A 13336-nucleotide genomic window follows, 5' to 3' on the forward strand; every position below is an offset into this window, starting at 1 on the left:
GGGAGGGTGGGTCCTGAGGGGTAGGGTGAGGAATGGGGACTTTGCTCCCAGTGGAGAGGGAGAAAGCAGAAGGCAGATTGGAGCCATGGATGAGATGGGTCCTGGGGCTGGCCTGGGGCAGGGAAACAAAGCCAAGATGGGATATGGGTCCCTGGAATTTGAGGCATGCTGTTAGCACTTATGTGGGGCCAGCCCTCTGGTCACCCCAGTGGGCAACCCCAGAGGAAGTAGTCACATGATGTGGCACTTCTCAGCTGATTGCTTGAGGTCCCCCAATGTGGTCTGGGCCTTGTCCTTAAGTGAGCCAAGGTCCAAGCCAGGGAGACTGGCCAGCTGCCCAAGGACCGAGGCCCTTTCCTCCTCCTCCACTGTGTCCTCCTCAATCATCTTGGCCAGCTCCCGGGGCAGCTCCACGTCTCCACCTGCCATCTGGATCTGGCTCTCATCTGTCTCGTTCTGAAGGGAAGAGGAGAAGGGGTGGGGTGGGGTTGGAGGTCTGTGAGAACCCAGAGTTGAGTGGCAGGGAGGAGGCCTGGACTGGGTTCCAGGCCCCAAGATTCTGGAGCTCCATGTTCCAGTGAGCTCAGTCCCCCTCCCCCATCCCAGGATCAAGCTTTGGATGCTTGGATATGGAGACCTTGCACTTTTACACCACCTTACTTCACTCTGAGATGCTGAAGGTAAGACACTAGCATAGTGAGTAATGACAACATGAAAATCCTTCCGAGTCAGACTCAGCTAAGTCATGTGTTGACTATCATTAACTACACTGAAGGATGTTACCAATCACAGTGATGGGTTCCATTCACCAAACACCTATCCTGTGGCTGACACTGAGCTGAGTGCTTTTAATTCTCACAACAACCCTGTGAGGTAGGTATTGTTTGCTCCATTTTACAAAAAAGGAAATTGAGGCTCAGATAACTTAAGTAACTTGCCCAAGGTCACACCACTAGGAAGTGAGGGAGCTAGATTTAAACCTATGTCCCTGAGTCCAACATCTGTGCTCTCCTTGCACAGCACCTGCCTACTGATTGTGATTGCACTTCCCTGTCCCTTTGGGGGCCCTGGGGCTTTCCACTTTATGTCCTACTCAGTTACAGCCAAGTCTTCTCTCTCCTACTGGACTCAGTGTTCCCTGATGGCAGAGTTGTGTCTCTTATATGCTTAGTGCAAGCATTGGAGGAATGACTCCATTCCTAGCTGAGTTTAACTCTCCCTTAGAGAGATTTTCAAAAGACTAGTGTGCTGTGGGGAGTCAGAGGCAGCCAGGGGCTCAGTAAACATTTGTTGAGTGAGTGAATGTGACATTCACATATCTGATCTTCCAATTCAAGTGCAAGATCAAGGTCAGGTGTACCGTAGCCTGTGCTTCTGTTTCTCTTCAGAGTCTAGCACAATTCTGGGCACTGGGAGTGGCTTGTGCCTCGGTTCCCTCCTTAGGCAACAGGAGTAGAACACTTACATGGTCATCTGATGCTGCAATACCTAGGGGAGACATCCTCCTGGCTGCTTGGCCAACCAAAGGGGTTCCTTTGCTCTCTGCAGACAGACTTCATACTCTGGAAGGCAGCCAGGGGTCCGGGAGCAAGTGCAGGCTCAGCAGGCAGAGGCTTGATCTCTGATCCCAGTTCCATCACTCGCTGGCTGTATGGCCTTAGCCAAGTCCCTTAATCTCTCTGAGCCTCAGTTTCCTTATTTGCAGATGTGGGTAGTAGCTACCTGGCAGAGTTACTGAGGGGTTAGGTAAGGGTGTGAAGGTCAAGTGCCTGGCCCACAGAAGGTGCTGCCTTCTTTCTACCCACCTCCCTCTCTGGGTGTTCAGAAGCCCCAAGAGATTTTACCTGTGGTAAAATCTACTGCCTTCCAACTCTCCATCTGCCTAGGCCTGACTCTGGGTTGGGTGAGTGGGCGTTGGAGGAGAGAAGGGGCCTGGACTGGCTCCAGAAACACAAACCTATCAGTTCCCCGAGGACTGGACTACCCCTCAGCGCCAAGCCCTGGCCTTTGGTGGGCTCCAGTTAACGGTGAATGAATGAACGAGTGAGAGAACCCATGATTTAATCAAACACTCCCTGAGAGCTGCGGCGCCGGGAGCGGGACAAAGGAGTCCGGAGCCCAGAGCTCAGGGGTCCCGGTGGTGCCTAACAGCCCGGGCTCCTAAGCTTACCTTGGGCAGCCGGTATTTGTCTCGGAAGTGGCTCCGCAGCGTGGCCCGCTCTGCCTTCCTCTGCGTGAACTGCGCGTCCCGCTCCATCCTGTGGGGGCACCGGGGGCGGAATCACTGCCCGGGCTGAGAAAATGGGCGGGGTCTGCGAGGAAGGGGCGGGAAGGGTCTCTGGGTCCTGGGCGCAGTTTGCATCCCTCCTGCCCGCGGGCTTGTATGTTGGGTGCTCGGCGCTCTGACCAGCCGGGATTAATCTTTACTGCCTCTGCCAGCTATCACAGAGCCCTTTATCGCCTCCGTACCCGTCGCTGGACGGGAGCTAGCGGGGCGGGGGTGTCTGGCTGGCTGTCTCTGCGGACCCTGACATATGTCCCTCGCAGTCTCCGACTTGGTCTTTTCCTTTCCTGACAGGTTGTGTCGTGTGGGGCAAAGTATTCGGGACAGACATGGGTTCGCGTCCTGGATCCACTACCACTTTATGTCTTTGAGTAAGTCACTTACCTTCCTCTTTTGTAAAATGGGGATAAGACTTTGCAACTCACAAAACTGTTACCACGATTAAGTGAAATAATAGCTAACATTTAATGATTTGCCATGTTCCAGGCGCTCCGCTAAGCAGTTTATGTGCATTAAGTAATTTAACCCTCATAAGTATATAAGGCATGTTTTATTACCATTGCCATTTTACAGAAGAAGAGACCGAGGCACAGAAAGGTTAAGTAACTTGCCTAGGGTCACCCAGATAAAAAGAAGCGAAGCCAGGATCTGACCTAAACAGCCTAGCTGTGGAGTTCAGCCCCTAACGCCACTCCAGCTCCCTCTCTGTCCCAGCGTCGTCCTCACACACGTAGCCTCAATTATCTATGAGTGACCCCATCTCAGGATCTGTCTCCATGACTGATTCCGCCTCAGCTGCACCGATTTTCTCAGAGCCTCAGGCTCAGAAGAGCTCCAGTTGGAAGACACAGACGGCTGGGACCAGATCGGATTAAGGGATTACTTGTTTCGTCAGAAATGCACGTGCCCTCACCTTGTCCCAGGCCCCTATCTCCCCTTCCCCCACTCCCTCTGGGCCCGAATGTGGAGCGGGGTTCTGGGTTTGAGATGGGATGGTCTGGGGGCAGCCTAGAGGGCGCATCCCTGCCTCTCACCTCGTCTAGAAAAGTAGGGGAGGGGAGGGGCTCGGGGTCTGAGACTGCCCTAAGCGTGGGCCGGGCGGCCCTTGGGGGGTGGGGAGGGCTGTTGGAGCCAGGAAGGGATCCCACTCACTTCTCTTCCACCAGTTGCTTCTGGTACTCCTCATACTCCTCTCGGCTCATGCCCTGCGCTTCGGCGGCCGACTTGTCCCCGTCCCCCTTGTCCTCGCCGCCCCCCAGGCTCCCAGTGAGGTTCTTCAGCTGGCCGCCCACCATGGTCTTCACCATGAACGCCATGGTCTTCGCTGGCCCGGGCACCGGGCGCCGGGTACCACGCGGCGGGCACCCAGGCACGTCTGCGCCTACTTCAGCACTAGGTCTTACGGACAGCTCCTGCCTGCGGCAGGAGCCCCACGCTCTGCACCGCCCACCGCCCGCCCCTGTCCGGGCCCGCCTCCACCTCCCCAAACCCCTCCTCACAGGGGGCGGGGGGCATGCACGGGGCTGAGGAGGCTGGACCACGTGCCCGCTCCTCACTCCCGCCTCCCCCACGTGCCTCCTTCAATGCCAAGCTCCTCTGGGCACTGCTGCCAACAGATTGGGGGCCGGCCGCGAGGGGTTCGGGGAGGGGGGTCGCTCCCCAGGGGAACGAGCTGTGCTGTTATGCGCCCAGTACACTGCTCCCTATTCTCCCCCCAACTTCCTCCTCCCCCGGGTAGCCAGGATTTCAGCTGGGAATACGAGTAGCCCTGGGCCCTCCCCAACCTTCTTTCCAACCCGCTGCCCCAGCAGCTGCCCAGAGAGCTTGACACTGGGAAAGGGAGGGAGATCAGAGAGCAGGGTATCCCAATTATGGCTCCATGGGTTGCCTCTCAGAGTTCTGGGTCACGCGCCTGCCCTGCTGACCCCTGGAGCTACAGGGAGCAGCGAGAGAGAGTTGTTCATGGTGATGCTGCCTGGGCTGGACCAGGAAGGGCACCTGGAGGCACCACTCCTTGTTCTGGCTGAATTTGGGGACAGAATTATACACAGCTGTGACTCCATCTCCCACCATAGCCCAGGGTTCAAGGCCTGTGGGGTATCTGGTCTTTTGTCAGTCAAGCCAATCCTTGACCTCCTTGCCTGCTTGGAGCCCACTCTCAGCTACCATCTAGAAGAGGTTGCCTTCAGAGAGATTAAGGTGAAGCTGGAAGGTAAATGAGCATATCAAAGCATGAGGAGAGGGAAATCACCTTTAATAAGGTTGGAGCTCCCCAAAAGCTAAGGTGTGGGTAAGAGCTGGGTACCCAGAGGCAGAGGACACTGGCCAAGCTCTCCACCTCCCAGACATAGAGTGACTTCCTAGTGATGAGAAGTGGACATTTCTTCAGGGCATTGAGGTAGGTCACCCATGTATGCTGGGGGAGAGGGGCTGCCTCCTCAGAGCCCCCAGGGTCCTAGAGACTTGTGGTGCAGGACTCAAAGGAAGGCTGCCTGTGGACAAATCATCCTGAAGGTTCTTGTCCAGCTCCTGCTTGCTGCCAGGGAGAGAAGAAGTCTACTTGGGCTTCTCCCTTCTGGGCTCTTGAGACCAGGCTCCTTATATTCACTACACCCACCTCCCTACACTCACTGCACCATAGCACCCCCTGCTCTGGGGCCTTCTATGGCTCCCTTGGCCTGCTCCATCAGTACCACACTTTCCTCCTGGCATTCAAGGTCTGTCCAGGTGGTTCCAGCCTTATGGCCACTATTGCACTCATATATAACACATAAGCCTGTCATCATTTCCACCTCATACCTTTGCTGTTCTCCACATCTGCAGGCCATCCCCTCTCCCACTGTGCTTTTAAAACTCAGCACACTTCACTCCTCCTCCAGGACCATCCCAGCGCACACTGATTCTTCTTGTCTTGAAATACCACCAACAAGGACTGTCTCGTTTCTAAGCTCCTTAGCACACCTTACATCTCTAAGTGTTTCATTCATTTACAAACACTAATTAAGCAGAAACAGTGACCTCCCCCCAACCTTTTAAATTCTCTTTGCCCAGTTTCACAAACTGGTCCCACCCTTTGCTCTACAGTATTGAACTTGCCACTTATTCTCCAAAGTATATATTTTTTCATGCTTCCATGCCTTTTCTCATGCTGTTTCCTCTATATCAATGCCTTTACTTATCTTGTCAGGCTGGAAAACTCCTGGTGGCCTTGATGACCCATATCAAATGTCCCTTCCAGGTGATTCCCTGATCTCCCCAAGCTGGCTCAAGTACTTTTTCCTGCGCTCTTATAGCCCCTGAGCTTCCTGCCATCATGGCATTGACCACAAAGGATGTGACTGTCAGTTACTTGTCAGTTTCTCACATTAGAGAGTGAGTTCTGTGAGGGTAGGACCTAGATGGGACCAGCAGATGAGCAGATAGTCAGTAGTCTCTATTGAAAAAATGGGTCCTAACTTGGGCGCTGCTCCTTGCCAGCTGGTGGACCATGCAGGTCCCCCGCTGGGCCTCAGTATCCCCTCTCTCAAATTGAATGGCTATGGCCCAGACCCAAGAGATGCTAGGTAGGTGTGGGAAGTCCTGCCATGGGAAGGCCCACCTGAAGTGTACATAGCAGAAGAAGCCTGCAGTCTGGATGAGGAGGAAGAACAGGAAGATGCCAGGCTGCAGGCACGAGGAAACCCCTGGGGGCCGACCAGGTGGGCAGGAGTCCTTGGCTGCCGCTTTCTGAAAGGAGATGTTCTAAGATCCTGGATCAGCTTCTTACCCAGAAGGAGGGAGGGGACCTAGAATCTGGGCCACTGTTGGCTTTATTTCCCTCTCCCAGTGTTGGGGTACCCTGACTCTCATCCAGGGAACTTGGAGAGAGGGCAGAGTACAAAGCTGCCTCCCCACCCCAGGTCCCATGGCTCCATCTGTGGGAACAGCTGGGAGGGCCTGGGGCCTGGGATCTCCAGGGGGCCGAAGTCTCTAGAGATAAGCAAGAGAGAGAAGTAGAGAGCAAAAGACAGCGTGATGGAGAGGGCAAGGAAAAGAGCAAGATGGGGCGGGGCACAAGGAAGAGTGGACTTCACCACGAAGGTTTGAATGATCTTGGGCACAGCCCATTCCCATTTATCTTCTGGTCATTGTGGGAGTTGGGCCAAGTGGTCTCCAGGGCTCTGCTGGTTCTGAGGTCTGTGGGACTCTCCAGAGAGTAGAGAAGGCAGAGAGAAGATGAGATCCGTGTGCCTGCATGCCTGTGTGCATGCACACACAGACACAGACACAGGTGTGCCTGACAGGAGTCCCAGGAGGGGAGGGCAAAGGCAGGAGGGGCCTGGGGCTGCAGAAGTGCTGGAAGAAGGGGGCTGAGCCCCACGGTCCCCCCTTCCTTGCCCCTCACCACTGGACCCCGCAGGTCCTTCTGCAGAAGGCTCAGGATCTGGGCCAGCTCTAAGAAATGATGCTTGGTGCCCACAGGCAGATAGAAGACCTGGGCTCTTGAGGCCATGTGAGCAGCTGCATCCCTGGAGGGTGGAAACCAAGGGAAAGAGCTCATTATCCCCTCTGATTGCACCCAAACTGCCTAACCATTTCTCATAATCCCCAAAGGCATCACCTGGGTGAGGAACAGGCACCATCCATACGGCTCCTTTTGGGGACTGGTCTTTTTACCCCAGAGCTTCTCCTCAAGACAGCTTTAGCTCAGAGAAGCATCTCCCTAAAGCTGTCTGTCTCAACCCCAGGCTCCCTGGGCTCTGCCTTCAGTCTCTGGCCCCCAGGGATTTAGATCCTCTTCCTCATCCCATCGTCCCTCCTCTAGGCATCTAGATGTAGGGAGGAGGGCTGGGGTTGGGTGCAGCCACAGCATACAACCTGAAGCCATCCTCCTCCCATGGCATCAAGGTGACCCCCCGCGCCCAGGGCTCCATGGGTAACTCCAGAGGCCTGGCCTAGAGAGGGATGCTGGGAGGCCAGAGGAGGGTAAAATGAAGTCATGGACTGCCCACCCCAAAACTGGGCCTGATTTTGCTTGGGCTCCCTCCAAGAACCCCATCAAAATGTTCCCTGCTGGGACTTCCCTGGCAGTCCAGCGGTTAAGACTCTGCGCTGCCAATGCAAGGGGCGCAGGTTCGATCCCGCATGCCGCGTGGAGCAGCCAAAAAAAAAGTTCCGTCCTTCCAGAAGCTATCACTGAAGGAAGGCTCAAATTTACTAACGCTCCCTGGGGTGAGAATGTCTCAGGGAGTTGTGCTTAAACTAGGAGTTTCAAAATTTTAACTTGATTCAGTTAATTTCAGGTCAGTTCAACAAACCTAACTCGGCCCCTAGCCCCTCGCTATGCTCCAGATTTTGTGCTGGGTGCTCAGGAAACGATGAAAGGAATAAAGGACTAATGGGGGGGGGGTCTTCAGGCAGAGAAGCCAAGTTGGTGGATGGGGACTTCTCCTCCCTCTCCCCCAGGATCCTCATCTCCCTGTGCCCTTACCTCATCTCTTGCAGGTCTTGGAGCAGAGTCCGCTGTCCACGGAGTAGGGCACTGACCTTAGCTGAGTCCTGCAGGAGTGCCAGCCTCTTCTCTATGGCCCAGGGCACAGCCCCTCTCTTCTCAGAGTTCACTTTCCCCAGGAGTTTGCAGCCCTCTTCCTTCTAGAGGCCTTACCCCATTACCTGGGCCTTCCTCATTTGGGATACGTTAGGTTTATCTGACCCTCTCCACCTGGGCTTCTGACTCCCCCCTCCTCTCAAAGCCTCTCCTTGAGGATGGTGGTTTCCCCCTTGACAGTGGCCAATTGGGAACTTTCTCAAAGTCCCTCCCCTTTCCAGAAGTGGTTCTGCCCCCAAAGGAGGCCAGTCCTCTCCTCCCTACTTCCCCCAGGGCACAGTCAACTGCCGGTGCTTGGGCTGTTGTCTTGACGAGTGACCTGGAGAGTTGGCCACCTCTCTCAGGGGTGGGTAGAACCTGGCAGGGGGAGTCCTGGGTCTGGCAGTAGGATCAGGGAGACCTGGCCTTGGAGTGTGGCCTCCCTCCCCTCTGCCCCACTCCAGCAGCCCAGCCTCAGCTGCTCTGTCCTGAGGACATGATTCAAACCTCGAGCTGCCAGAGCCCAGCAAAGCTCACAGGAGCCGCTGGCCTCTTCTGCCCAGCATCTAACATCTTGACTGAGCTCAGCTGTCAGGCCCCAGGCTGGGTCTGCCATGGGACATGACTCCCCAGGGGAGAAGCCAGGATGGCAGTGGAGGGGAAACGAGGATTCTGGTGCCTCTGAGCATTAAGCAAGCGTATGTGAATCAAATCACACGTGGAGCTACATGCAAATAAACACCCGGTCTATTTCTGTCACTTGTCTGGAGACCCACATCTAAATACGTGGCAACTCGTTTCCCCAGCCCCAGCCGTGGGGCTCTGTGAGCCTTCTCTTGTGCAGAGCCGCCCTCCTGCCCATTCCCCTGCCTGGCAGGTCCACCCTATCCTGCGACCTGCAGCATTTCACCCCTGCCCTCCTTTCCCTCCAGACCTTGGGGGAGACTAGTTCCCAAGTACGGTGCTTGCTCCTCTTTCTGGACGGAGGGAGCCCACTGGTGCCATCAGACTCAGTGCCTATGGGGCTCGGCTTCTCCAGGCCTGCAGGCAGACCCTTGGATGCCTGAGGGGCCACTCACCCAGGCTCCCTCCAGCCTGGCCTGGCCTGGGGACACCAGCTGCTTCTTCCATTGCCTCTCAGCCTGTGCCAAGTGCTTGGAGAGACCCTGGAGAGCCTGCAGGATCTGGCTGTGTCTGTGCAGTGTCTCCTCCAGGTCAAAGCTTGTTTCCCCTGGGGATTGAGGCAGAGCTGGGACAGGCAGCCGGCAGCTGGGGTGGGGCAACAGATCCTATCTTTCGATGGCTTCTTGGAGGGCCAGAAAGGTGTGGCTTCTGCCTCCAAGACTCTCCCCTGGAAAGAGGTGTCTGGGTGGTGGGGCAGGGACAGGACACATCACCTGGGCCCCAGAGCCTGCTTACATATGGCATCCTCAGGCCTCCATGTCCTCACTGGTTAAAGGACTCCTGGTTCGAAGGGAAGAGGATCCTGTGACCCTCAATTGGGGCCATGCCCCACCTGCCCGTTCCCTGGGTCCCTACCCTCTTCCTGGACTTCACAGTTCGGCTTTGGAATCATGTCCTCCTTGGTGCCCAGGGCCAGCCTTGCCCGCAGCCCTTCCAGCTGCCTTGCCAGGCGAAGCTGCTCTGTCTCCAGGAAGGGCTGCGGGGGAGGCTGGAGGAAGAAGATGAAAACTTAGGCTCCAAACCCATGGGAGATCTGGGGGCCGGGGAGTCTCCTCACAGGGCCTCCCACAAGCCCAGTCCCCCCTCCCTGACCAAACATTCACCCCAGCATGGGAAGACACCCCCGCCCCGCTGGTTCTCCTCCCCATACAGCTGGTTCTCCTTCCGCCACCAGGCCCAGAACTTTCCAGTCCTCCCAGCCCCACTGCACTGCCGACCCTCACACCCTTCCCTCCTGCTGCAGCCCAGACCCCAGCAGCTCTCTCAGGCCTCAGGCCTTTGTCCATGCCACTCCCTGTGTTCTTTCAAGCTCATCTTTGCCATTGCGGTCTTCCCTGCTCTCCTGGCTGGTTAGGACCCCTCTGTGCTCCCATAGCTCCGAGTCAGGCTGGGAGGTCCTTGAGGACAGACTTGGCCTGGCTCTGGGTCACCTCGGTCCCCAGCACTGCCTAGCACAAGGCTTGGCCTGAGCAGAGCTCCATGAGCAGGGAGATAAGGGTTGGAATGACAGGTCTGGTAGCTGGACATGAGCAGAGCATCCGGGGAGGGGAGGGAACCCTGGGCTGCCTCTCCCCCAGCCCTACCCCCAGGGAAGGCCCAGGGCCAGCGCTACCTCTGCACCCGGCTCACGCAGACTGAAGGTCAGGAAGGACAGGACATCGTGGTCATCTGCAGAAGGGGGTAGAGAGGGAAGGTAGCTTCCACCCGGCAACTCACTCACTCAGCCCTCTCTCCCCAGCCTCCATTACGTTCCTGGCAGGCAAGAGATCTGTGACTTTGGGCAGCTCTGACCCTTGTCTTGTTCACTGCATGGGAAAGGCGTGAGGATCAGACTAGCAGATGGGTGGGCTGTGAGGGTTGACCCACACACAGAGCCAGAGGGGGACCCCCAGTGAGTGAGAAAACTGGACGGTCCTGACCTAGAGCCGTGACCACAGGCCGAGCAGCACCCTCAGGCCCAGAGCCTGGCTGCTGCTGGCAGGAGCCACCACAGGGAGGCCGCCTCCTGCGCATGGCTCTGACCATGTCACTGTTCTCCTCAGAAACCTTCCATGGCTCTCCAGCACCCAGAGTCTAAAGACCAAAGCCCTGGCATTCCAGGACTCCCACCTCTGGTTGCTCCCTGCTTTCCAGCTGAGTTCCTCCATGGGTTCTCTGTTATATCACATCCCTTTGCTCCATTTCTCTAAATGTCCCTTGCAGCTGTCCCTCTTCCTCTTGCCACGCAGCTCCCAGCTAGGGGCCCTCACCTGCCAGGGTGCTGGTGGCTGCCGAGACCCCAAAGAAACCTCCGGGGGCCAAAAGCAGGGGCCCCACATCGACACAGACCTCACCCAGGTCGCTGGGAGTGAGGTCACTGTTCAAGGACACCTGAGGGGCACAGAGGGCGTGAGCCCCTTGCAGAGGGAGCCCCCTCCTCTCCCCTGACCCTGGCAAGGGGATCGTCCCCGCCTGACTCACTGGCTCCCCTGGCCCGGAAGGCGGGCAGCAGCTTGGTGTCAGAGTGGTGCGGAGGGGCTCGCACACCCGGTCTCACGCCAGCCCTCCCAAGCATGTGCTCAGGGCCAGTTAGGAGTTCGTGTAGGGAGGAGGATCCCTGGTGTGTTGCCTGCATGTGCCAGGGACCCTGTGTGGTGTCACAGGTGTGTCTGTGGGGTCATGGGCCTTCATAAAGCTCCGAGCCCTGTCATCTGCACTCCCTGCCCGGTGGACCCACAAAAGCAGGAGGGGCGACTCACACGCAGCCTCTGCCCCCAGTAGGTGATCCGTGCTCTGAAGGGGTAAGGTTGGTTCCGGAAGTCCTGGTGGCAGGAGCCCAGCACCCGGCTGGCTCCATCCCTGTGGGCACTTCGAATCCAGCCAGGCTGCACAGGACCCAAGGCCTAACCAGCAAGGGTGGTCCCAGAGGCCGTTCTGCCCAGGCCTGCAGTGCCACCCACCCCCACTGGTGCAGGACCTGTCCTTGCTGTCTAGCTCGAGCCACCCTTGCTGTCTTCTGCTCCCGTAGCAGAAGAGAGGGGAGCGGGAAAGCAGGTCTTGCCTGGCGGAATGCTGGGACTTGGCCCTCCCTGGGACTCCTCCCTAGGGGGCAGAGCCTGGACCAACAGTGGGGTTTCCACCCCCAGTCCCCCGGGCCTCGTCCCACAGGCTTCCCTCTGGGTACGGCTTCTCTTGCCTCTCCCTTCTGCCAAGCTTGGCCTGCAGCAGGACAGACAACACGAGACTCACTCTAGCAGCCAAGGACAGTATGACCAGCCTGCCTCCCCCCAGGGGCGGTGCCGCTTGCTCTGGGTGTTAGGAGTGTTGAGCCCGAGCCGTCCTGAGTCTCTCTGGGCTCATGGACACGCAGAACCTCTCACACCAGAGAGCCTGTCACCACTGCCTTCAGCCAAGAGGGAGGCGGCGCGGGGCAGGGGAAGAGCCAGCTCCAGATCTGCCGCCGTATCTGCATTCTGAGCCGTGTGACCTGGGGCAAGTTACCTCACCTTTCCAAAGTTTCCCCACCTTTAAAATGAAGATAATAATTGAGATTCCCTCATAACATTGTTATGAGGGTCAACCAAGTAATGAATGTGAAGCACTTGGCGCTGTGCCTGGCGTACAGTAAGCTCAGGTCATAAACGTTAGCAATTATTCTAATTGTTACGAGCTAAGGGATGTCTGCCGAGAGACACTGACGAACTGGCCCAGCTACTGAGGAGGCAGCCTGGCTGAGGAGGGATGGGCAGCCACGTCATCTGAGAGAAAGAGACGGTGCAGGCAGGCAGGCAGGCAGGCAGGCAGGCAGCTGGTGCGGGAAAGGCGTGGACACTCATGGGCAAGTCTGCCCTCATATCTCAGCTCTGTGCACAGCTGTGTGACCTGGGACAAATCACTTCCCCTCTCTGGGCCTCAGTGTCCTCACCTGTAACTGGGCACTAATAATCCCCACTTCTCAAGAGTGTCAATATGAGATGATGTGAGTGAAAACACTGAGCATGGGCCCCACCCCGCATCATTTCTCTGCTCCCACTGCCTGGGGCTGTTGGGTTGAAGGAGTTGAGGACTCAGTGGGTGGTTCCCAGGAACAGCAAGCAAACTCTGGTCCCAGGCCCCGTAGGAGGAGGCACCGCTGGGACCGAGGGGGAGGGAGTCCCAGGGCAGTGCCATCAGCTTAGATGAGAGACCAGAAAGGAGGGCACCGCCCTAGGAGGGGGGCTCCCTGCCAGAGGCCAGGGCAGGGGCACGGTGGGCAGAGCGGGTAACCGCCCAGCCCCTCGCAGCGCAGGAATGGGGTGCAGGGCAGGCCAGGCGGGGCCTTACCCAAGCACCTCGTAGGGGGTGTGCCCATCACTGGCCAGCACACGGATGGCAGGGCTGTTCTGTGTGGGAGGTGACAAGCAGCCTGAGCCACGGGCACAGGGAGGAGGGTGAGGGTGTGGGTGGGACGGCGGGCAGGAGACCATGACTCACCTGGGTATCCTCAGCCGAGGAGTCGAAGAGGATCCCAATGCCGTCCCCCGAGTCCAGCGCCCCCAGGACAGAGCCTACTTGGCCCCTGCCCTGGGTGTACCACACGGCCTGCGGGTCCCCAGCTGCTCAGCTCAAGGGTCCCTGCAGGACACTGGAACCCTGGGCTCACCACCAGCCCCCCTGACTCACCCCCTCTGCTGGACCTTGGTGGGGCCACTCACCATACCCTGGGCTCCCCGGCGCCCCAGCCCCGTCACCCTCATCTGCATTTCCACCTCCCAGGCAGAGAAGAGGACAGGGGTCCTGCTCCACACGGCGCCATTCCGGTTCCGCATGGCTGGGGCCAGCCG

At 57.6% G+C, this 13336-nt stretch overlaps 2 protein-coding genes across 2 annotated transcripts; both read right to left on the reverse strand.

Moving 5' to 3' along the window:
- Window positions 1-231: 231 nt before the first annotated feature.
- On the reverse strand, window positions 232-3600 carry CPLX3 (complexin 3). Its single transcript, XM_061181907.1, has 3 exons — window positions 3437-3600; window positions 2171-2258; window positions 232-456 (listed from the first exon to the last, which is right to left on the reverse strand). Exons 1-3 carry the CDS (start codon window positions 3598-3600, stop codon window positions 232-234), a joined length of 477 nt encoding a protein of 158 aa, XP_061037890.1.
- Window positions 3601-3676: 76 nt separating this feature from the next.
- On the reverse strand, window positions 3677-13336 carry LMAN1L (lectin, mannose binding 1 like). The gene is made up of 15 exons (XM_061181427.1): window positions 13208-13336; window positions 12987-13094; window positions 12837-12895; window positions 11273-11372; window positions 10784-10904; window positions 10147-10202; window positions 9390-9522; window positions 8930-9081; window positions 8184-8249; window positions 7755-7822; window positions 6669-6792; window positions 5879-6010; window positions 4692-4813; window positions 4004-4114; window positions 3677-3890 (listed from the first exon to the last, which is right to left on the reverse strand). Exons 1-15 carry the CDS (start codon window positions 13319-13321, stop codon window positions 3677-3679), a joined length of 1680 nt encoding a protein of 559 aa, XP_061037410.1. The 5' UTR covers window positions 13322-13336.

The sequence above is a fragment of the Eubalaena glacialis genome, chromosome 2 (genome assembly GCF_028564815.1).
Source record: "Eubalaena glacialis isolate mEubGla1 chromosome 2, mEubGla1.1.hap2.+ XY, whole genome shotgun sequence".
In the NCBI taxonomy this organism is placed as follows: domain Eukaryota; kingdom Metazoa; phylum Chordata; class Mammalia; order Artiodactyla; family Balaenidae; genus Eubalaena; species Eubalaena glacialis.

What these genes read in the sequence shown, in the direction of transcription:
- LMAN1L (XM_061181427.1), bottom strand. Translation starts at nt 13,321, where the DNA reads ATGCGGAACCGGAATGGCGCCGTGTGGAGCAGGACCCCTGTCCTCTTC. An exon ending in GCCGGGGAGCCCAGGGTATG is followed by an intron (nt 13,095 to 13,207) that starts GTGAGTGGCCCC and finishes GGGGACCCGCAG; the next exon opens with GCCGTGTGGTACACCCAGGG. An exon ending in CCTCGGCTGAGGATACCCAG is followed by an intron (nt 12,896 to 12,986) that starts GTGAGTCATGGT and finishes CCTCCCACACAG; the next exon opens with AACAGCCCTGCCATCCGTGT.
- CPLX3 (XM_061181907.1), bottom strand. Translation starts at nt 3,600, where the DNA reads ATGGCGTTCATGGTGAAGACCATGGTGGGCGGCCAGCTGAAGAACCTC. An exon ending in AAGCAACTGGTGGAAGAGAA is followed by an intron (nt 2,259 to 3,436) that starts GTGAGTGGGATC and finishes GTGCCCCCACAG; the next exon opens with GATGGAGCGGGACGCGCAGT. An exon ending in ACAAATACCGGCTGCCCAAG is followed by an intron (nt 457 to 2,170) that starts GTAAGCTTAGGA and finishes TCTTCCCTTCAG; the next exon opens with AACGAGACAGATGAGAGCCA.